Source organism: Phoenix dactylifera, unplaced genomic scaffold (genome assembly GCF_009389715.1).
Source record: "Phoenix dactylifera cultivar Barhee BC4 unplaced genomic scaffold, palm_55x_up_171113_PBpolish2nd_filt_p 000254F, whole genome shotgun sequence".
In the NCBI taxonomy this organism is placed as follows: domain Eukaryota; kingdom Viridiplantae; phylum Streptophyta; class Magnoliopsida; order Arecales; family Arecaceae; genus Phoenix; species Phoenix dactylifera.
This window is the reverse complement of record NW_024067747.1, coordinates 13,736-35,777: the sequence shown is the minus strand read 5'-3', so window position 1 is coordinate 35,777 and position 22,042 is coordinate 13,736. Positions and strand designations below refer to the sequence as shown.

At 49.0% G+C, this 22,042-nt stretch overlaps 1 protein-coding gene across 1 annotated transcript; it reads right to left on the bottom strand.

The window, feature by feature from the left end:
• Positions 1-1,119: 1,119 nt before the first annotated feature.
• LOC120105298 (beta-galactosidase 11-like) lies at positions 1,120-7,717 on the bottom strand. Its single transcript, XM_039117636.1, has 19 exons — positions 7,474-7,717; positions 7,283-7,378; positions 7,024-7,136; positions 6,872-6,938; positions 6,534-6,626; positions 6,255-6,398; positions 5,965-6,059; positions 5,395-5,500; positions 5,216-5,300; positions 4,973-5,091; positions 4,512-4,679; positions 4,079-4,260; positions 3,690-3,799; positions 3,423-3,532; positions 3,200-3,307; positions 2,922-3,023; positions 2,425-2,570; positions 1,953-2,298; positions 1,120-1,519 (listed from the first exon to the last, which is right to left on the bottom strand). Exons 1-19 carry the CDS (start codon positions 7,675-7,677, stop codon positions 1,382-1,384), a joined length of 2,532 nt encoding a protein of 843 aa, XP_038973564.1. The 5' UTR covers positions 7,678-7,717; the 3' UTR covers positions 1,120-1,381.
• Between the last annotated feature and the right edge of the window lie 14,325 nt (positions 7,718-22,042).

Genomic DNA, 22,042 nt, shown 5'->3' with positions numbered 1-22,042 from the left:
TTTTTTATATAGATAAAAAAAGGACTTATGAAGATAGTTTTCGTATAGTCTTTAATTGCAACTAACAAGCAATTAAAGAAATTGGATTACAATCTAGCATCCAATGATTCTTAAATCTTAATTGCTGTCCGATTATTATTCTATAAACGTTTTTGGGATGTTGGCTCATCAAGTCCCTCCCTCCCGACCATGAAAGGATGGGAAATCCCATCAAATTCATTAAAATATGAATTCAGTCATCAAAACTACAAGATAAAGCCCCACAAAAAGGGCTTGATAGGATATCAAATGATGTACCTACGCATGCATGCATACACGCACGCCCATACGCACACATGCGCATGCTCATGCGCACAAGCAGAAGGCTTAAACTCCCAAGGAGTGGATATCATGGAAAAAACACTTGGAGCCAGAGAATACATTTACAGAGACTTAATATATGACAGTCGTTTACCAGCTGCAAACTGTATCTAGAAGTAGTTGGAGGGTTCGTGAAGGCCTACATGCCATTCCCATCTAAAATATCGCCAACAAAAGTTCTCTCTCCACATATATAGCTTGGCTCAGTAGTTGGTAAACTCAGAACTAGTATGCAATCCTATGAATCCTACGTTCAGTTTCCATCCTCTGTTTCTAGTTTCTGCAGCATAACTCACATTTGTTATCTTCATTTGTGATTATTTCATTTCTCTTACATGCAAAGGCAAGATATCAGTTCTTGCTTAAGTTTGGAAGCTAAGTTTTGCTTTGTGTCTCAAAGACTCAAACTACCTTAATGGTTGTTTTTTTACACTTACATTTACTTGGGGGATAACAATGTCACATTCATTGTCAACTCATTGCCAATAATTAATATATCGTTGCCATTGATGTAAATTCACTAACATAGTTATGTTAGTGGGTGCCATATTGTAAAACTTGTATGGGGCTCTAGAGAATATAAGTTCATCAACATGGTTCTGCCCCCTAACCGACATGCACTGAAGCTGAATTGATCAGTTTAGGTTGCAAGTAACCTTCTATGGGGTTCCATTAGCCATCCAGTATCTGCGAGTTATTTTATTATCTGTTAGGTGGAAGCAGTGAGATAAATGGAACTGGAACAAGCTACTTAAATGAGCATAATAATAGTTTTAATGAAGCAATGAATCTAAATTGGATTGCTGGTGCTTTCCAATCCATTTCAGAGGTTTCAAAAATACATTATGAGACTCTTGAAAAGAAAAGGAAGGAAAAATTGTCAACGATGAGCAGGTACATTCGCCTATTATCGTAGTATAGCGTTCAGCATGATTAGATTTTATACCACCATCTTGAGCCTTTTTCAATATTACATCTCATTATAAGATTCCCGAATAAAAGCACTATAAGAAATAGTGAATCAATCCTTGTCATCTTTCTTCTGCCTAGCACATTTAGCTTGAACTGCAAGAGTGTTCGTTGTTCCAGGACAAGCAGGATCTGCACCATATTCTTGAGCTGAGACTGGTAACACACAGGAATTCTTCCCCAAGCAGGCCTGATCAGTAGGGAAAAATTAGAATCACTTGAGTTCAGATTAGATGTTGAAGAAAGATAAAAGCAGATACTCTTCAGGGCAGGAAAAAAAATAAAAAATTCCTATTGACAGATATGTTTGCTAGGGAAAACTAGTCTACGATGAGCTTACTTAAGCTAACCAGCAAAGATTTCTAATTGCAGACTCGGGTTTACATATGTGAATTCTCTTAAAATGATAAATGATCGAGTCAAGGTATCAAAGCAACCAAGGTCACCTGGAAAGGTGGAAAATGAGAAGAACAGCAAATCTTTGAGACAGAAAAGCACAGGCTTCTTATAGACAGACATGTTTCTTTAGAAAATCTAGTTGTCCATGAGATCATGCAGGCTGACTAAACAGTGTTGCTAGTCCTAGTTTCAGGGATCTATTCACTTGTCGGTAGAAGTATTACCTTCTCGACAATGCTTGCTGTCTGCAGAGAATGACAAGTTCCCACAGTGAAGTTGCCACACGCGCCTGTGGGGTTCCCAAAGCTAGCGAAGGCAATGGAGCGGATGACCTTCCTGTTGTCACACTTCAAGTGAGCTCTTGGTTTAGTATCTTGGACTAAGGTCTTGATCTCATTGTCCTCCCTCGAGAATGACTCGATGGCAGGAGGATGCAACTCGGTGACAACGGTGCAGATGTTGTCCCTCTTCACAGTCACGATCAGCAATCCCTCTGGATTCCCTCCATGCTCCTCAAAGATGACCAAGAGGTTGTCTTTCGGCTTCAACCATCCACGTGGGACGTGGTACCTGAAGCGTCGAGGGCAAATTATGACGAACTATACTAATAAATATGCATTCAAAGCCTTCAAAAATGGTGCATTAGAGATAACATGCAAGTATTTGTCATCAGAAGAACATGCGTTCAGTACTTACACTGACTGAGAAGGCTTTCCAAGGGGACTGAGGTAGGATACCCAGTAACGACCGATGCAGTTGCCATTGACCCATGCAAGTCCTTTCCCCATGCCTGTCATATCTAGGGCAACCGGATCGTTTCCTCTAGGCATATCAAAATATCTCTGAGAAAGAATTAGATCCATGAGTATGCCTCACAACCTGTTCTTATGAAGTACATGGCAATATAAGAATCTCTTGGAGAATCTAGTGGTTCCAGATGTTTTACATGATATTGAATTCCAATAGTCTAAGCATTATGATCAGATTGAGTTATTTGGACTCTATAGAAGAATGTTGGTGCTTATAACCAACTGTTCTTAGCTGAGTGCGAACCCAAGAGAAGTTTAATCAGCATAAAATTAAAGAAAGGTTTTGCTTATCCTCCATAGCTTGAATAAATGGCATAATAATTAAATCAATGGATGCTAATTTTCTTGATTAATTATATTGAGATAAAGATCGTGTCCTTGTACCTTGTACCATGTCACTGGCTGGCCACTCTTAGCCTCGGTCCACTTAACCTTCTTGGATCCCTCCTCAGTGTAGATGCCCAACTTCTCTCCTTTCATTCCAACCTGATGGATAACAAATTAACCTTTGTTTCTAGTTCTTCTTCTTCTTCTTCTTTTTAGAGAGAGAGAGAGAAGAATTTGAGCGTAGCTAATCATATGTTTGTTCCTTTATATGATATCTATATATTTTAAGAAGACAGAAAGAGTTCATAGGCATTAAAGGAGAACATTATTGGTACCTCATGCCCCCACTTATTGCCCGATAAATCCAAAGTCCCAATGTTGAGACCTTGGACGGCAGCGGTGTGAATGCCCGCAAGTCTGTGCTCCAAGTATGCTCCATTATCCTACACAAGAGAAGAAACAGGAAGACACTAGTCCATGAAGATAGAGTAGAATAGTCATGGAAAGCTCAATCTTGTCTCAGAAGTAGAACATGATTCAATCATTGTAAATACTTACCGGAAATCCAGTTGTCAAGCCCAAGATGGAAATGTGATTGACTCCTTGTTTCAGTTCCATGGGCTTCTGGAAGACAAAACTCTTTTCGAGTTTCGCACCATTTCCAGATCCTGGAAGGTGTTTTGTACATGTGAGCATCAGCATATGATTCATCATATGGCTTCCATAAAATTTTTGGCATCAAGGACTACCATTGAATCGGTCTTGAAAGGGGTACTACGACAAGTATATAAAGGAGTGGAAAGAAAAAGAACAAAGGGAGGATACCTATGTAAATGCCATTGACAAAGGCATGCATTGCATGGCCAAGGCTTGACACTAGGAGAACAGGGCGGATGTCATGACGCATGGGCAAGTCCTCATCCTCCAATCTAAACCTGCATTAGAGTAGCAGGAGAACAATTATATGTAGAGTGAAGACCATGAAATCGAAGCGAAAACATGCCATCAAAATTACAAATTAAGTTATCGAAAGATCCCGATCCTAATATACCAAGGGGTGAGGGATCCATATTAAGGCTTAGAAACTATACATCTGTCTCGAGGCAACGGTTTCATTTCGATAGAATTTCTTGCAAAATAAACAAGCAGTATTTTTGAGGAACTGAAGGGGAATAATGAAGTTATTTTTGTATTGATGACAAAGATTTTCTCACCTGGTAGTATACCACATATAATCTGTGACATCCTTGGTCATGTTATACAGTTCCAAGGGCTTTGATGCAACAATACCGCTATCACGGAATTTTGGTATACGTTCCTGGAACATATACCATTTGTCATTCTTGCCGGTTACATCTGCCGTATTGAATGTCCTTGCGTTGTGTTGACCATTCACCTGTTTAACATCCAAAAGAGTTACTACTTCTCACTTGCAGTATTCTTTCCTCAAGGAAAAGATAGAACCAAAACTATGTTAGTCCTCAGATTACTCATGCTTAACATGTTGACAATGAAGTATGAACAATTAATTGGCACTTACTACATAAATTTAAGCCTGAACTTTGATAGTTTGCCAATAGTTCTTTTCTTGAAGAAATAGAGAGGAGGAAAAAAAAAATCAAAGTAGAGTTGGCATGTTGTGATTACCCTCTGAGTGTTGAAGACTACGGTCTTACAATCTGGAAGGATACTGATGGAACGGTGAGGCAGGAAATAGTTTACACCTCTGAATTTCACTGTCCCATCTACTCTTGGGTTGGTGTTGGTTAAGAAAGCAACACAGATCTTGCTCTCAGGAGACTCGAACAACGTCGCCTGCACGTATAAAGACCGCATGAAAACACCAACAGCCTTCTCTTTATTTCTTTCTTATCGAAACCATAGGTTGCAATTTGGGATGATATTATATATGGCACGTAAGCAAACAGTATTAGCTTAGTGCAGAAGATCCAAATGCTGATGACTAGAGACTTTTGCTCAATCCAAACGCTAATGACTCAAAGAGATTTATTTCATCAAAAAAAAAGAGGCTAAAAGAGATTTAGTCCCCACTCCATGCTAATGACTAAGGACTTTTGCTCAATCTGAATGCTGCTGTTAATTCTTACCTCATAACCTGGACCCAAGGGTTGGACAGAGGGGACCCCCCAAAGCAAACCTTTCCTGCTCAATCTCAATGCTTGATGCAGTTCCCTCAGGTGTCCAAACTTAGGCTCCTTGGGCAGACCTGGGTGAACACATCTCATCAGAAAGAGTTGGGTATCCTATAACCTATATACGTTTAGAATAAAGAAGAAACCTCATATGGTGTAGGAAATAACAACTGAGGATCAAGGCTACACTTGTCTAACCATATTCATCAAGAGGAGCTTCATCATAGTATCGAGTCATCACGTACGAAGCACCTTCTCTTCCAAAATTGGTTCCTCCATGGTACTGAGTAGAAGCAAATGCACATTATTTTAGAACATAATTTTGTTTTTCTCCTCACCATAAATATTATTTTTGAGTTGTAGAAGACAATCAATACCATGTAGTAGTTTACAAGTGTGCCATTCTTTGAGAAGAAGCGTGCAACAGAGTATGCAATATCCTCAGCCGATCTTTGAGATGGTGGGTCACCAAATACTCTGTACCTGCAACCGCCATATGATGTGGTTCATTACAAATCTAATCAACTTTTATATCAGAAAAGCACAAAGATAAAAAGAAAGGAACTACTTTACTTTAGAGCACTGAAATCAGATTAATGCCTCATATGCGAATTTATTACATCAAATGTTATAAAATCTTTCATGTTTCCCTTTAATATTATAGATTTTATACTATAAAATTGTTAATTGCCAATATCAACAATAATAAACATACTAGCAAATGTGTAATATATTCTGTCCAATTTTTTTTTTTATGGAATTATGTGAAATTGTTCTTTCTTGCAAGAACCAAGAGAAAATGCAGATTTAGAAGGTTATGGACCATCTTAGAAATATGATACCTGTTATTTCTGTCCTGTATGCATGATACCTCCATTTTTTTTTCAGGAGAAAATAGTAACTAGTCTTAAGCATAAAAAAGTTTTAAACAATCATCATATACTTACTGAGCAGTCCAGTTCTCAGTCCAGAGGTTAGGCTTGGTCGGACTGTTGGGGCCTGTGAAAGTATCTCCACAGTTCCTTCCATTGCATGCGTTGATCTGCAGAAGCAGCATAGCTATCATTAATTCCAGTGAGCATATGACACAAATAATCATCTGAAAGTGCCAATCAATGTTTAGGATCATAAACTCTCTTCCAATTTTCATGGTTCCAAAGTTTCGGTTTGTACGGCGATCAGCATCCATTAAGATTGAATGTTCTTTTTCATATGAGAATTTGATCAAGAGGCTTACCACTGGACCGGGAGCATTCTTTTGCTTGCACATCACCCATGGTATTCCGGCATTGAACCCAAGAGCCAAATTGGCTGCCCACTGAACATATCTCGACCCACCTTCTCTGTATGCATCTTCCACCATGTTGTATTCGTTCTCAATCTATTGTAGTCAAAGCCAACACACAATATCTCAGAGAAGAATCAAGAGTGATACAATGTCACGCACGCAGAAAAATGGAAAGAAAAGAGAATAATAAAGAAATTTAATGGAATGAAACCCTTAGGTTAACTGAACCTGTGCTAGAATAATGGGGCCTCCCTGGGGGTAAAATAGCTTCTCACTCTTCATCATTTCCATGATTTTTGTTACAAAATTCTGCATATGATGCTGCACGTAAAAAAAAAAGGGGAAAAAAACATCTAGTTAGAGATCATAGGCAGTGGAATCATTTTTATGCCAGATCATGCATTTCACCATCAACAATAAGGCCGAGCTTAAGTTAGTTATAACAAATTTGTTCTATATATCATGGATAGGAACAAAACAAGGTTGAGTTAATTAAGTTTGACAAGCCTAGTTTATATTAGATCCTTTAGCATCTCCGCTAAATGTATTAGAAACATGTCCATCACCTTGAAGGGTTCATTGTCGGTTCGGAAGATAACGTTGGGGATCTCTTTCATCCAGTATGGGAACCCTCTGAAATGCATCGGAGGAGCTCATTAGCACATAATAAGAACAATAGATTGATTCCTAAAGCAACTATAATCTAATGTATACCCACCCATGATTCCATTCTGCTTGTATGAAGGGACCAAGTCTGAGGGTCACATACATTTTGTTCTTGTGGATCAGCTTGATGAATCTCACCAAGTCATACCTCCCGGAGAAATTGAACTGCAGCACCCAAACACCAACTCATTCAAATGATAAAAATGATTGAAGCTAAGACTTTCATGGCCTTTCCCTATGAATAGTACAGTAATTTTACTATGTAGGTTAGAGTTAACATCAATGTAATGCGAGTCGCTAGCAAATCTTACATGGCCCTGAACGGGCTCATGGATGTTCCAGAACACGTAAGTTTGGATCACGTTCAGCCCGCCGAGCTTCGCCTTCTGGATGAGATCCGGCCACATCTGATCAACCAAGCAAAAGCATTCCATTACCACGTCGAGAATGGCAGCCATGCAAGGCGTTGGAAGGAACGACGCTGGGAATTAACGACGATTACCTCGGGGGTGCTGCGTGGGTAATGGATGGAGCCGGAGAAGAAAAGCTCTCTCCTTCCATCGATCTTGAGAGATCGGCCATCGTAGGTCACTCCCGAGACGTTGGCCTTGCGAGGCCGGCGGGGTTTGGCAGCGGCCACAGAGAGGGAGAATAGAAGACATAGAATACAGAGGAACCGGACGACGCATTCCGGCGACCTCGCCATTTCTGAGACAGTTTTCTTTTGAAGGAAGGGAAGTATGTGGGGGTTACAGGAGGGAAGGGAGGAGATGGAGGAGCTTGAGAGCATGGGGTTATAAGAATAGCCATTGCTTATTGAGAGGGGAGCGGGTGGGTGGTTGTGGTGGTGTGTCGATGGCCTCCTCCTTTCCCTCGCTCTCGCTCGCTGTTAACTTCGGACGCGTTGGATGGTTTGGTCGTTCGCTGGATTCGGTTTTGACCAGGCCTGTCCGAGGTGATGGAATGCGAAGGGTGCAGGAAACTTATATAAGAGAAAACAATATTTGCAGAAGGTTCTTCCAATAATAATAAGGCTCATTTCAAGGCCCTGAATTAAGAGCCATTAGTTGTGTGGTTCAGCATTGTAGAGGACATTTTGGAAGAAAAAAAACATTGGCTGTTATATATGGCAACTATTTTTGACCACTCAAATAGAAAATCACAACTAACCAATAGGGGAATAACACGAAATAATAAAGTTATGTGATTACTTATTGTTAACCGAATCCATGCAATAATAGAAAGAAATTGACTTTTAATTTTTTTTAAAATCAATTTTAATTTTTTTGACTTTTTTAATATAATCTGTCTCAAGTTGGCTGGAATAGACTATCATAACTGTTGCTGGAAATTGGACCCGGGAGCCGCCGCGAAACCAGGGGAGGAGGAGCTCCGCTGTCGGGAGGGCGGACGGCGGTGCGCCGGCCGACTGCGTCCTCCGCGGGGATGAGAGAGCGGAGAAGAGTGCGTCCTGGCCTGTCCTGCAAAAAAGCCGGTGGCCGGGCTCTCCGGCGCCGGCCCTCCGATGCTTAAGTTAGAGGGGGAATATGTGGAGAGAGCAGGCCGGAGAGTATTTGGATAAGATAAGGAAAAATGAAGAGGATCGTCCCCTCCCTTGTGTCTATGCTGTTTACTTCTTTCTATCCGGTCCAGGAGGGTTCTCTGTCTCTCTCTTGGGGGCCCCCTTTCCTTTCCCTCCAGGTTTCCTTTTATAGGAGGATTTTTGTTACCTGGGAGGTGACAGGAGGTTTGTCCTCTTGTGTAATAATTGGGCACGATTTGGCCCATTAATGGCGTAGTGGAGAACGGGACCGAATCGGACCGGAATCAGGGAGTTGTCACGGTCGATCGGACCTGTTGGAGTGGTTGAACCGCTGGCTATGGTGGACCTAGGGTCCATGGATGGTAAGTGCATTTATTACCGAATGAACCGGCGGTCAGGGAGAGCCATACGCTCTGATGGTTCAGTGATCCGGAGATCGTTTTGAGCTGTGTTCGTTTAATGACTGAGTGCATCGGAGGCCCGAGGGGGTCTTATGCATTAATGACAGGTCATGCCGAGTTCCTGTGGAGATCCTGCGCTTTGATGGCTTAGGGATGGTGGCAGGTTGTAGTGGAGTTACGTACTTGGTCGTCGGACCTGTTGGAGGATTAGGCAGTGATTGGATATTCGGCTAAGGCATGGGCCTAGCAGAGGTGCCGAGCCGAGCAGGTCGCCTAGCGGAATGTCCTGTGGCGGGATTGCCCCTGGTCGACGCTTTCTAGTCGAGCGCCTCTCTGGTCGGCGCCCTTCGGTCGAGCGCCTTTCTGGTCGGCGCCCTTCGGTCGAGCGCCTTTCTGGTCGGCGCCCTTCGGTCGAGCGCCTTTCTGTCGTGACTTGGGTAATCTCCCAACACTACCCCCCGACTTCCTAGTTCTAGCTAGCTACCAGCTTGAGCGCGGGAAGTAGTTTTAGTTGGGTTATTATGGAAAATTTTTAAAATTATTGCACGTTCTCGAATTATTGCGCGTTTTGAGGCGCCTTTAATAGGCGGCGTTTCTTCTTTCCCGAGGATACCCCATTATCGGGACGCCTTCTTCGAAGCGTCCTCGCGTCGTGGGCTCATGATGGGGCCGTGTGATTCGATAGGGCGCTTCTGTGTCCGAAGCGTCAGCCCGGAATAAATGCGGCGTTTTGTCTTTTGGATTGACACGAGTCGTAACCCGAATGGGGAGCAGCATTTTTCCTTGCTGATCTGGGCCGTTGGAGGGATTTATATAAACCCTCACCTGGCTTCCTTCTCCTTTCTTATTGTCTTTTTCCTCCAATTTTTTTTTCAGTCCGAGGTTTTTGTTCCCGGCGTCTCACAGGTCCCTTTCCCTTTTCTTCTTTTTCTCCCAAAATCCCTTTTCCTTTTTCCTAATGGGTTCCGGTCCAAATGAAGTCGAGTCCACCATGGGTGTACTGGAGGTGGAAATGACTGAGGAATGGTTCTTTCCTCTCCAAGGGTTCCGGTTGGAACCCGCCAGGCAGGGGGATCGGGTGACCGACCCTCCGGTAGGCCGGATTGGAGTGTATCTGGAATCACTCTGGGCTGGCCTACGGTTTCCTCTTCACGGCTTCGTGAATGAGTTGCTAACGGAATACCAGCTGGTTCCGGCGCAACTCGCTTCGAATGCCTGGAGAACAGTGATCGGGTTCCTGTCGCTGTGCTTATTGCACGGGATTCCGACCTCTGTTAACGTTTTTCGGCGACTTTTTGTGCTAAAGTCGAATCCGGGAGACGGAGAGTGGCTCTATATTGCCCTTCGGGCGGGTCGGCCACTTTTTCAGGGTGCCCCCTCGTCCATTCATGACTGGAAGAAGAAGTTCTTCTTCCTAGGGTCTGAACAGACATGGGGATTTAACCCTAGGTGGGGGCCAACCCAACTCAAGTCTGTCAACAAAATCCCTAAGCTTTCTTCGCGCGAGCAAGGGGTCCTCGACACTATTCGCAGCCTTGGGGGCGGTATCTTACTGAGCGGCCTCATCAGTGAGGATGCCCTAGTGAATGTTGGGCTGAGCTCGGCGCGTCCCCATGGTAAGAGTAGCAGTAGGGTGTTTTTTTTTTTTTGGTTACAGTTTCTAAGTTTTAATCCTGCTCGTCCTTGCAGATATCGCAAAGATGGTGACCAAGAGCGAGGTCCTATATGCCCGGTTTCAGAAGAGGGCGGCCGAACTCTCAGGAGAACCGACCGAGCCGAGGAAGAAAGCAAAGACCTCGGCGAAGACCTCGACGACCACAACAGTTGAGGCGCGCGCTTCTCGCCCCGTGCGCCCTGAGGCTGGTCGGGGAGAGGGCGTGGGCTCTGGCGGAGCCACGATGGCACTTCCGTGTCCGGTGCCGATTTCGCAAGTCCCTGGTCGGCGGGAAGCTCCAAATTCCGACCAGGGAGGGAGGACCTCAACAGATCTGGCGCTCGCACGCCCCACCTCTACCACGCAGCGGTCCGGTCAGCCGTCTACTCGACCCCAATTCCCCAGCTCTGAGCTGGGGAATAGCCAAGAAGCAACGGGGTCGGCCGCACCCAGGCCAGCTGAGGCCGGTCTGGCGGGTTCTTCGGGTCCTCAGGAGCGGGTGCCTTACGCTCCTGGATGGGCTGTTTTCGAGGGCGACTCGGCCCTCGATAATGCACAAGTGGCGCGCGAAGTTCTTCGGGTCGCGCTGCTCCCGGCCGACCAGGCCAAAATTCGGTCCATGAACTACGGCGAGTTCATGGACTCCGCTATTTGCTCTTCCATCCGAGTAAGTCAGCTTTTATCTCTGTGCAAATTTGTGTTTCGGCTTAGAACTGTTTTATATGTCCCTCTTGCAGCGCCTCCACGAGACCGAGACGATGATTCACATCATCCAGGACTACCGGGACCGGGCCCGAAGGCATCAAAGGGGGCACGAGGAGGCCGAAACAAAGTTCCTCGCGTCTGAGGCCGAGCAGAAAGTGCTTCAAGCGAAGCTAGGGGCGGCCGAAGACGAGGTTCGGACTCTGGTCGCCGAACTTGAAGAGGAGAAGGGCGCGCACTCTTTGACTATGTCTGAAGTGCGCACCGCGGAGGCCCGCCGGATGGAGGCCGAATCGTCGCTCGCTATACGCGAGCAGGAGGTGGGGGAGGCTCGAATAAAGGTCCGAGATCTCGAGATCCGTCTACTTGACGTGCAATCTCTGCTCGCGGATCGCGAAAGAGAGATAAAGATTTTGGAGCGGAAGGCCGCCTACCACGAGGCTCGAGAGAAGGAGGCCCGGGAGCAGGCCCAGGACGCCGTCAAGCTCTTCCGCGAATCGGAAGAGTTTCGCGACTTGATGGAAGAGGAAGGCGTCAATGGTCTCATCCAGGGCTTCAAGGACTTCCGCAATCAGTTGCGGCGACTTCTCCCAGATTTCGACCTTAGCCTGCTTCAACCAGGCGCTGGGGTCGAAAACCCAGAAGCGGAGGCGGAGGTAGAGGTTCCAACCTCTGGCGGGACCGACCAGGAGGGTCAAGCTGAAGAAGGCGAGATCGCTCTCGAGGTCACCGAGGCAGCTCCCAAAGCCACCGTGGGGGCCTCGGCCGCAGAAGAGCCAACTGTTCCTGAAGTCGCCGGGCCTGAGCCCTTGGTGTAGTTTTCCCCTTTTTCCTATCTTCTTTTTCTTTTTTGTAAGCCGGAGCGGCCTCTATACTTTGTTAAGGCCGGGTCCGAGCTCTTGTACTAGGCCTCCGGGCTTTTTGAAATGAATATTCATTTGTGTGGAAACTCGTCTATTGTAGTCTAAGTTTCTCTGCTCGGACCTGTTTTAGGTTCCGAGGATATGGGCTCTAGGTCCTGAGCTTTACCCGTCACAGGGTTTGGGTTTGGGTTCGGCTTGCCGAGCTCCATTACTCAGCCCTTCGACCAGCGGTAAAGTACCGCTTGTGCTTAGAGGATTTGGGCTCGGAGAGTCCTTCTGAGCCTAGCCCAGATTTCGACCAAGCTCTAAGGTTTGGGTTTGGGTTCGGCTTAAAATTTATTTTTGCGAAGTTAGTAAACTTCGACCCTCGCGTTGTCGGGGCGTACCAGATTCGTTTCCAACGAATGGGTCGAATGCTCGTCAACTCGTGACGGAAATTCACCAGACTTGGTGTAATAATATGCTGGTGTCATGAGCACTCCTTCGTCGAGGCGATTGAAGACGCTCCTCTGCCCGGCGTCCGTTCTTTGAGGACATCGGCAGAGAAAAACCCAAGACAATGTAGAAACATTAAATGAATAGGTACCTTGTACCATATGCGTCCTTGCGCCGAGGCGACTGAAGACGCTCCTCTGTTCGGCGTCCGTTCTTTGGGGACGTCGGCAGAGAAATCCAAAAGCAGAATAGATTAAAAAATATTAAATAAATGGGTATCTTGTACCGTGTGCGTCCTGGCGCCGAGGCGACTGAGGACGCTTCTCTGCTCGGACTCCGTTCTTTGGGGACGTCGGCAGAGAAATCCAAAAGCAGAATAGATTAAAAATGTTAAATAAATGGGTACCTTGTACCGTGTGCGTCCTGGCGCCGAGGCGACTGAAGACGCTTCTCTGCTCGGACTCCGTTCTTTGGGGACGTCGGCAGAGAAATCCAGCGATGAAGAACGAGCCGAGCTCGTTGGTTGAAGCTGGTAGAGAATGGGCCGAGCTTGTTTGGCCAATAAAGAAATCATCCCAACGTATCGGGGCATCCCGATGAACCGAGGCATCTCGACATCTCGAGGCATCCCGGCCGAGGTCGGGGTAGGAGCACGAGCCGAGCTCGTCCGGTCAGAGAGGACCGCTACTCAATAGTCGATGGAGCACGAGCCGAGCTCGTCCGGTCAGAGAGGACCGTTACTCAATAGTTGATGGAGCACGAGCCGAGCTCGTCCGGTCAGAGAGGACCGTTACTCAATAGTTGGAGCACGAGCCGAGCTCGTCCGGTCAGAGAGGACCGTTACTCAATAGTTAGAGCACGAGCCGAGCTCGTCCGGTCAGAGAGGACCGCTAATCAATAGTTGGAGCACGAGCCGAGCTCGTCCGGTCAGAGAGGACCGCTACTCAATAGATGGAGCACGAGCCGAGCTCGTCCGGTCAGAGAGGACCGCTGCTCAATAGATGGAGCACGAGCCGGGCTCGTCCGGTCAGAGAGGACCGTTACTCAATAGATGGAGCACGAGCCGAGCTCGTCCGGTCAGAGAGGACCGCTGCTCAATAGATGGAGCACGAGCCGGGCTCGTCCGGTCAGAGAGGACCGCTACTCAATAGATGGAGCACGAGCCGAGCTCGTCCGGTCAGAGAGGACCGCTACTCAATAGATGGAGCACGAGCCGGGCTCGTCCGGTCAGAGAGGACCGCTACTCAATAGATGGAGCACGAGCCGGGCTCGTCCGGTCAGAGAGGACCGCTACTCAATAGTTGATGGAGCACGAGCCGAGCTCGTCCGGTCAGAGAGGACCGCTACTCAATAGTCGATGGAGCACGAGCCGAGCTCGTCCGGTCAGAGAGGACCGCTACTCAATAGTCGATGGAGCACGAGCCGAGCTCGTCCGGTCAGAGAGGACCGCTACTCATGTCTCGACGCCTCGAGCTTCCCGGTAACCGGGGCATCCCGACGTCTCGGGGCATCCTGACCGTGGCCAGGGTAGGAGAACGAGCCGAGCTCGTTGATGGAGAGTGCACCATAAACTCATGGACATCTTTAGGGAGTCCACGCAGGTACTCCATCATCCCGAGGTATCAGGGCATCCCAACCGTGGTTAGGGAAGAAGAATAAACCTGATGCCATGAGATAATCAAGAAAATTGGTGAGCTCGGAATAAGTTCGCAAACCATCAGTTTATCGTGAAATGAAATTCATAGAGTGAAATTCATAGAATGAAATTTAATGGTTGAATAATGAGGGACCCCTTAGGGTTCTACTGGTGGTACACGCGGAGATTTTCAGAGCTCCAGCTCCGCGGAATGGGAGTCCCATCTAGAGACTCCAATTGATAAGCTCCGGGTCGGCGAATGCGCGTGACTCGGTATGGTCCTTCCCAATTCGGGGCCAGCTTCCCTCGCTCAGTTGGTCGGGAGGTTTCAGCTCTTCTTAGGACAAGGTCCCCTGGTCTGAAAGATTTGACTTTGACCCTGGCATTGTAGTACTGAGCTGTCTTTTGTTGGTACCTCGCCATACGCACTCGGGCGACCTCCCTTGTTTCCTCGATCAGGTCGAGGTTGCCCCTGAGCTGCGAAGAGTTGGAGTTAGCATCGTGGTGCTCGACTCTTGGAGAGGGGAGCCCAATCTCTAGTGGAATGACGGCCTCCGTCCCATATGTCAGGTTGAAGGGAGTCTCGCCGGTGGGGACGCGGAATGTAGTCCGGTAAGCCCACAGGACATTGTATAGGTCTTCGACCCATTGTCCTTTGGATTTGTCGAGCCTGATTTTGAGACCCTGCAAAATAGTACGATTTGTTACCTCGGTTTCTCCGTTTGTCTGAGGATGCGCGACCGAGGTGAAGCGGTGGTCAATGCCAAGCTCGGAGCAGAACTCTCTGAAATGGATGTTGTCGAACTGGCGACCGTTGTCAGAGATAAGGATGCGGGGGAGCCCAAATCTGCAAATGATGGACTTCCAAACGAAATCCCGCATCTTCTGCTCGGTGATCCGGGCGAGGGGCTCAGCTTCCACCCACTTAGTGAAGTAGTCGATGGAGACGGCCAGGAACTTCCTTTGCCCGGTGGCCAGAGGAAATGGCCCGAGGATGTCAATTCCCCACTGGGCAAAAGGCCAAGGGGAGCTGATAGAAGTCAAAGGAGCCGAGGGCCGGCGCTGAACATTGGCGTTCCTTTGGCACCGGTCGCATCTTTGGACGAAATCCATAGCATCCTTCTGGAGTGTCGGCCAATAATATTCTTGGCGTAGAATTTTATGGGCCAAGGCTCGTCCTCCCAGATGGTTTCCACAAATTCCTTCGTGGACTTCGTGCAGGGCATAATTAGCTTCCGTTGGGCGAAGGCATCTGAGAAGGGGAGAGGTGAAGGATTTCCGATAGAGCTTTCCCTCGTATAGTATATATCGGGTGGCGAGGCGCTTGATTCGGCGAGCCTCTCGTACATCAGCAGGGAGGGTTTCGTCTTGCAGATAGCTGATGAGTTCATCCATCCAGCTTGGCTCGAGCTCGGTGCAGAGGGTCTGCTCGGGCTCGTCTGTGCTGGGCTTTTGGAGATATTCCAGGACTGCCTCTTTGGGAAGCTCGCTCATGCGAGAGGACGCCAGCTTTGATAGCTGGTCGGCCCTGAGATTCTCCGACCTGGCAATATGTTGAATGTGGAAAGAGTCCAAGGTCGAGGCGAGATCCCGTACCTTCTGGAGATACTTCTGCATGGTCGGGTCTCTAGCTTCGAAGTCGCCCACAATTTGGTTGACGACGAGCTGAGAATCACTGAAGACCTTCAAGTCCTTCACTCCTAGCTCTTTGGCTATCTTAAGCCCGGCGACGAGCGCTTCATACTCCGCCATATTATTGGAAGCAGGAAACTCGAGGCGCAGGGCCTGCTCGGCGACCACCCCCTCCGGGCTGGTGAGAATAAATCCTGCTCCACTATCCCCCGAGTTTGAAGAGCCATCGACATGTAGAGTCCATGTCAAACTTGGGGTCTGTTCCAACGGTGGCTCAGGTTCAGGCTTGACCTCATCTGGTATGGTGCACTCGGCTATAAAGTCTGCGAGTGCTTGTGCTTTGATCGCCGGTCTGGGCCGGTACTCAATGTCGAATTCCCCGAGCTCAATGGCCCATTTAGTGATCCGACCCGCACGATCTGATCTCTGCAGGATCTGCTTGACCGGCTGGTCAGTCAGCACAGCCACTGTGTGAGCTTGGAAGTAGGGTCGGAGCCTCCGGGCCGAGATGACCAGAGCATAGGCGGTCTTCTCAAGCTTGGAGTATCGGGTCTCGGCATCCCTTAAGACCCGGCTGGTGTAATACACCGGTTTCTGAAGTTTTCCCTCCTCTCGGACCAGGACCGAGCTTACTGCTACAGGGGAGACAGCTAAATACAAGTAGAGGAGCTCACCCTGTTGAGGCTTCGTGAGCAGGGGAGGGGAAGCCAGCAGGTGCTTGAGGTCTTCAAAAGATTGCTGGCACTCGTCCGACCACAAAAAGTCCTTCGGCTTCTTGAGGACTGCAAAGAATGGAAGGCAGCGCTCGGCCGAGCGGGAGATAAACCTCCCGAGGGCTGCCACTCGGCCCGTGAGCCGCTGTACCTCCTTGACCGTCCTGGGAGGCGTCATCCCTTGGAGGGCTCGGATCTTCTCTGGATTGGCCTCGATTCCTCATTGTGTAATGATGAAGCCGAGGAATTTGCCGGAGGTGACCCCGAATGCACATTTAGCTAGGTTGAGCTTCATCTGGTACTTTCGGAGTGTGGTGAATGCTTCATTGAGGTCGGCTATGTGGTCTTGCGCCGCCTTGCTTTTCACCAGCATGTCATCCACGTAGACCTCCATATTTCGGCCTATTTGGTCTTTAAAGATCCGGTTGACCAGCCTTTGATAAGTCGCCCCGGTATTTTTTAGACCGAACGGCATCACTTTGTAACAGTAGGTTCCCCCGTCGGTGATGAAGGCTGTCTTTTCCTCATCTTCTGGCGCCATGCGGATCTGGTTATATCCGAAAAAGGCGTCCATGAATGCTAGCAGCTCGTGACCTGAGGTGGAGTCCACGAGCTGGTCGATGCTGGGAAGTGGAAAGCTGTCCTTCGGGCAGGCTTTATTCAGGTCGGTGTAGTCCACGCACATACGCCACTTCCCGCTAGCTTTTTTGACGAGGACCACATTGGCGAGCCATTCCGGGTAGGATATCTCCCGGATGAAGCCGGCTTCAAGGAGCTTGCTGACCTCCTCGGCTGCTGCTCGTTGTCGCTCAGGGGCGGCGCCTCGCTTCTTTTGTCGCACGGGCTTACAGGTCGGCTTCACCTGAAGCCGGTGGACCATGACCTCCGGGTCTATCCCCGGCATGTCTGCAGGCGACCAGGCGAAGACATCCATATTGTCCTGTAGGAAGTCGACGAGGCGACTCCTCTCGTTTTCGCCAAGGCCAGAGCCGACCTGCACGGTTAGCTCGGGAAAGTTCTCTCGTAAGGGAACTTGAATTAACAACTCACCAGGCTCTACCCGCTCTTTCTGGGGGTTGACCCGTGCCTCCATAACTTCAGTTAAGGGCTGGTCAGTCGTTGGGGCAGGCACCTCGGCTGGTCGTCTTGCCTCATGGGTCGCTAGGTAGCATCGCCTTGCCACCATTTGGTCCCCTCGGACTTCACCGACCCCCTGGCTGGTGGGGAATCGCATCAGCAGGTGGTGAGTCGAGACCACTGCTCGGAGGGCGTTGAGTCCTGGCCTTCCGAGGATGGCGTTGTAAACCGAGGGCAGGCGTATTACAAGGAAGCCCATTCCCACGGTACTTTTACGTGGGGCGAGCCCGGCTGTGACCAGAAGGTCGATCTCGCCCTCTACTGGAACTGAATCCCCAGTGAATCCAACTAGCGGAGCATTCGTCCTCCGTAGCTGTTCTCTTGTCATCCCCATTTTACAATATGCACCAAAATACAAAATATTCGCCGAGCTTCCATTATCAACCAGGATGCGTTTTACATCAAATTTATTTATGATCATGGAGATGACCATAGCATCATCATGGGGAGTTTCGACTCCCTCTAGATCGTTATCAGAGAAGGAGATGGCTTCAGTGGTGCGCGGGCGCTTCGAGGAGGCTTCTTCTCCCGAGGCTTCTCTTGCCGAGGGCCCGCCTCGGATAGTGTTGATGACGCCGGCGATGGGCCCGTTGGCATTTGAACCTTCAGGCTGTGCTGCTCCTTCGGCTGGCTTCTTCCCTTCACGCCGGCCTTGCACAAACCGATCAAGCACCCCTCGGCGAATGAGTGCTTCGATCTCATTTCGAAGCTGATAACAATCCTCGGTATCATGGCCGTGATCCCGGTGGAAACGGCAATACTTCCGGAGATCACGCCGGATTCTGGTGTCTGGCTTTGGAGGTGGGAGCCGGATGCCATCCCGACTCTCAATCTCCATGAGGATTTCAGCCCGAGGAGCATTGAGGGGAGTATACTTTTCATACCTCCTTTCGGGTGCTCGGGCCTGCAGTGGGAACCTCGGGCGGAGTGGTGATCTCCGCTGTGGCGGTCCTCTCAACCGGGGTGGACTCTTCGGGCGGGGCGGATTCTTAGCTCGTCGTGGAGACGGGCTTCTGGGCCGGCCGCGTTCCTCGCGGCGTCTTTTCTTGGGGTTCTGCTCGGTCCCACCCCGCCTAACTGCCACGGCCTCTTCTGCCTTGGCATACTTCCGCGCCCGAGTGATCATTTCGGTGAGGTCTGTGGGGAAATTCTTCTCGATCGAGAAGAGGAATCTGTAGGACCGGGCTCCAGTCTTCAATGCCGACATGGCGATTGACTGGTCGAGCTCCCGGACCTCCCATGTTGCGGCGGTGAACCGGTCCAAGTACTCCTTGAAAGATTCTCCCTCCGTTTGTTTAATGTCAAGGAGGGAGTCGGATGTCCGCCACTGGGGCTGGTTGGCGGCAAAGTTGCCAGCAAATTGTCTGCCGAGCTGCTCAAAGGAAGAGACAGTACTCGGCTTCAGCCCGGTGAACCAAAGCCGGGCTGGCCCTCGGAGCGTCGCCGGAAAAGCTTTGCACATCATGGCCTCCGAGGCTCCTTGTAGGGCCATTAAGACCCGGTAACTCTCCAGGTGGTCCAGGGGATCGGCCTTGCCATTGTAGGGCTCCACCTGGGGCATTTTGAACCGTAGTGGGACCGGTTCATCTTCGATCTCCGGGGAGAAAGGAGACTTCGTAGTGAACTCGAAGTCGTTATCACGTCCTGATTTTCTCCCGTGGAGCGCCTGGATTTGGCGTTCCAGCTTCTCGACCTTCTTGTCGAGTTCATCATTCTGGAGGATGGCTGCAGCGGTTCGTTCGAGCGCAGGTTGCCCTGGAACCGACTCGGCTTCTGAAGGCTGTGGCCAGCCTCCGTAGCCTCTGGCTGGATGCTCTCTCCAGAGGGAGGCCTGGACTTGGGAGTCCCGACCTCGATGGGGAAGTCCGCTTGTAGGAGGCTCCGGTTGAGCTGGAGCCGGAGGAGGCGGTGCCGTTGGGATGCCCCTGGGTTGCAAGCTTTGGACAACGGTAGCCAAGGCTTGCACTTGTTGCACCAGGGCATCAAACTGCTCCGGCCGAACCTGAGGGGTTGACTCGGCCGGAGGTGGTGAGTTCCGGACGGAATGCTCAAGACTGGGTGGAGGACGTCGAGAGGCGTTGGAAGCCCCTTTGCTTCTTAGCTTCATGGCAGCGAACTCGGTCCCTTCCTCTAGCGCCAACTGTTGCTGGAAATTGGACCCGGGAGCCGCTGCGAAACCAGGGGAGGAGGAGCTCCGCTGCCGGGAGGGCGGACGGCGGTGCGCCGGCCGACTGCGTCCTCCGCGGGGATGAGAGAGCGGAGAAGAGTGCGTCCTGGCCTGTCCTGCAAAAAAGCCGGTGGCCGGGCTCTCCGGCGCCGGCCCTCCGATGCTTAAGTTAGAGGGGGAATATGTGGAGAGAGCAGGCCGGAGAGTATTTGGATAAGATAAGGAAAAATGAAGAGGATCGTCCCCTCCCTTGTGTCTATGCTGTTTACTTCTTTCTATCCGGTCCAGGAGGGTTCTCTGTCTCTCTCTCGGGGGCCCCCTTTCCTTTCCCTCCAGGTTTTCTTTTATAGGAGGATTTTTGTTACCTGGGAGGTGACAGGAGGTTTGTCCTCTTGTGTAATAATTGGGCACGATTTGGCCCATTAATGGCGTAGTGGAGAACGGGACCGAATCGGACCGGAATCAGGGAGTTGTCACGGTCGATCGGACCTGTTGGAGTGGTTGAACCGCTGGCTATGGTGGACCTGGGGTCCATGGATGGTAAGTGCATTTATTACCGAATGAACCGGCGGTCAGGAAGAGCCATACGCTCTGATGGTTCAGTGATCCGGAGATCGTTTTGAGCTGTGTTCATTTAATGACTGAGTGCATCGGAGGCCCGAGGGGGTCTTATGCATCAATGACAGGTCATGCCGAGTTCCTGTGGAGATCCTGTGCTTTGATGGCTTAAGGATGGTGGCAGGTTGTAGTGGAGTTACGTACTTGGTCGTCGGATGTCACGACCCCCGCCCCGTTCCCGGCGGGCCGCCGCGACGGTCCTAGGGTGCGGGTAGGCATAAGGCCACCAGCCACCGCGTAGAACCCTACTACCTATCAATCATCAATAAATCTTGAAAAATTTGGCATGATGCATGCACAAAATGATCACTTTTCCTATAGTGACATGTCAGGATTATCTCAATACATACAACACACTACCTGTCAGAGCAGCAATCACATAATCTGTCACATAATAAACCTGGACAATATATAGCAATACATCATCTCAGGCATATAACTCATCTGCACACATATATATACCTGCTTCCCAATCCATCCATGGTCAAACCCATATCCACAACAGGATCTATGACTGTAACTATGCACTATATATAATAGAAGGTTTATAATACACCAAAAGGGGATAAACCTCTATCTACATTATACTATACTATGGAGCGGCACAGCTAGCAGGCAACCACTAATCCTGCTCCTCTCTATACAATACCTGCCCTGCAATCAAAAATATCAAACTGGGGAGTGAGTATATAAATACTCAGTGAGTGGAGTAGAGAGTACTATGCACATGAGACAGAATATAATCATGGCTCGAGATGAAATCTCAAGATCAATAACAACATGAACATGAACTCAACATAGAGAATATAGAGTAAATCATCAATATCACCACAATCAATATCAACTCATCTGAAGCATATATGGAATAATCAAGTAAACATATATGCTACTCATGAATATGCTCAACAGATCATAATGCTGGAACATACAAATCAGGTGTCAATATGCTGAAATCATCACTAGACAGCTATCGGGAGGTGGGTTTTACGCCCCAGGCGAACCAGCAACAACTCCCTACTGCCATATGCATATATCGAATATGACACCACATCAATATGTAAATCATCACTAGACAGCTGTCGGGAGGTGGGTTTTACGCCCCAGGCGAACCAGCAACAACTCCCCACTGTCACATGCATATGCAGGATAAGACACCATATCGATAATGTAAATGCTAGACAGCTATCGGGAGGTGGGTTTTACGCCCCAGGCGAACCAGCAACAACTCTCCACTGTCACATGCATATGCAGGATAAGATACCACACTGATCATGTAAATGCTGGCCAGTATCCAGAACAGAAATCCATCTCACATCTACATACTAAACGGCACCTCGCGGGAATTCTACATCCGCGGAAAGCCATACTGCACCTCGCGGGGTCTTACTATGCCCGGCGGCAAGCAGAATATAAGTCGTAGGACCGGCCGATCCTACGCCTAGGGCCGTGTCCCCCCCTAGGAAGGGACTGGGCTCCGCCCACCCAGAAGGCTACTATGTGCACAAAGGCCGATGTTCAACCCCCATCGACTATAGGTGTCCTGCAGATACTGCCAAGCCATGCATAAATG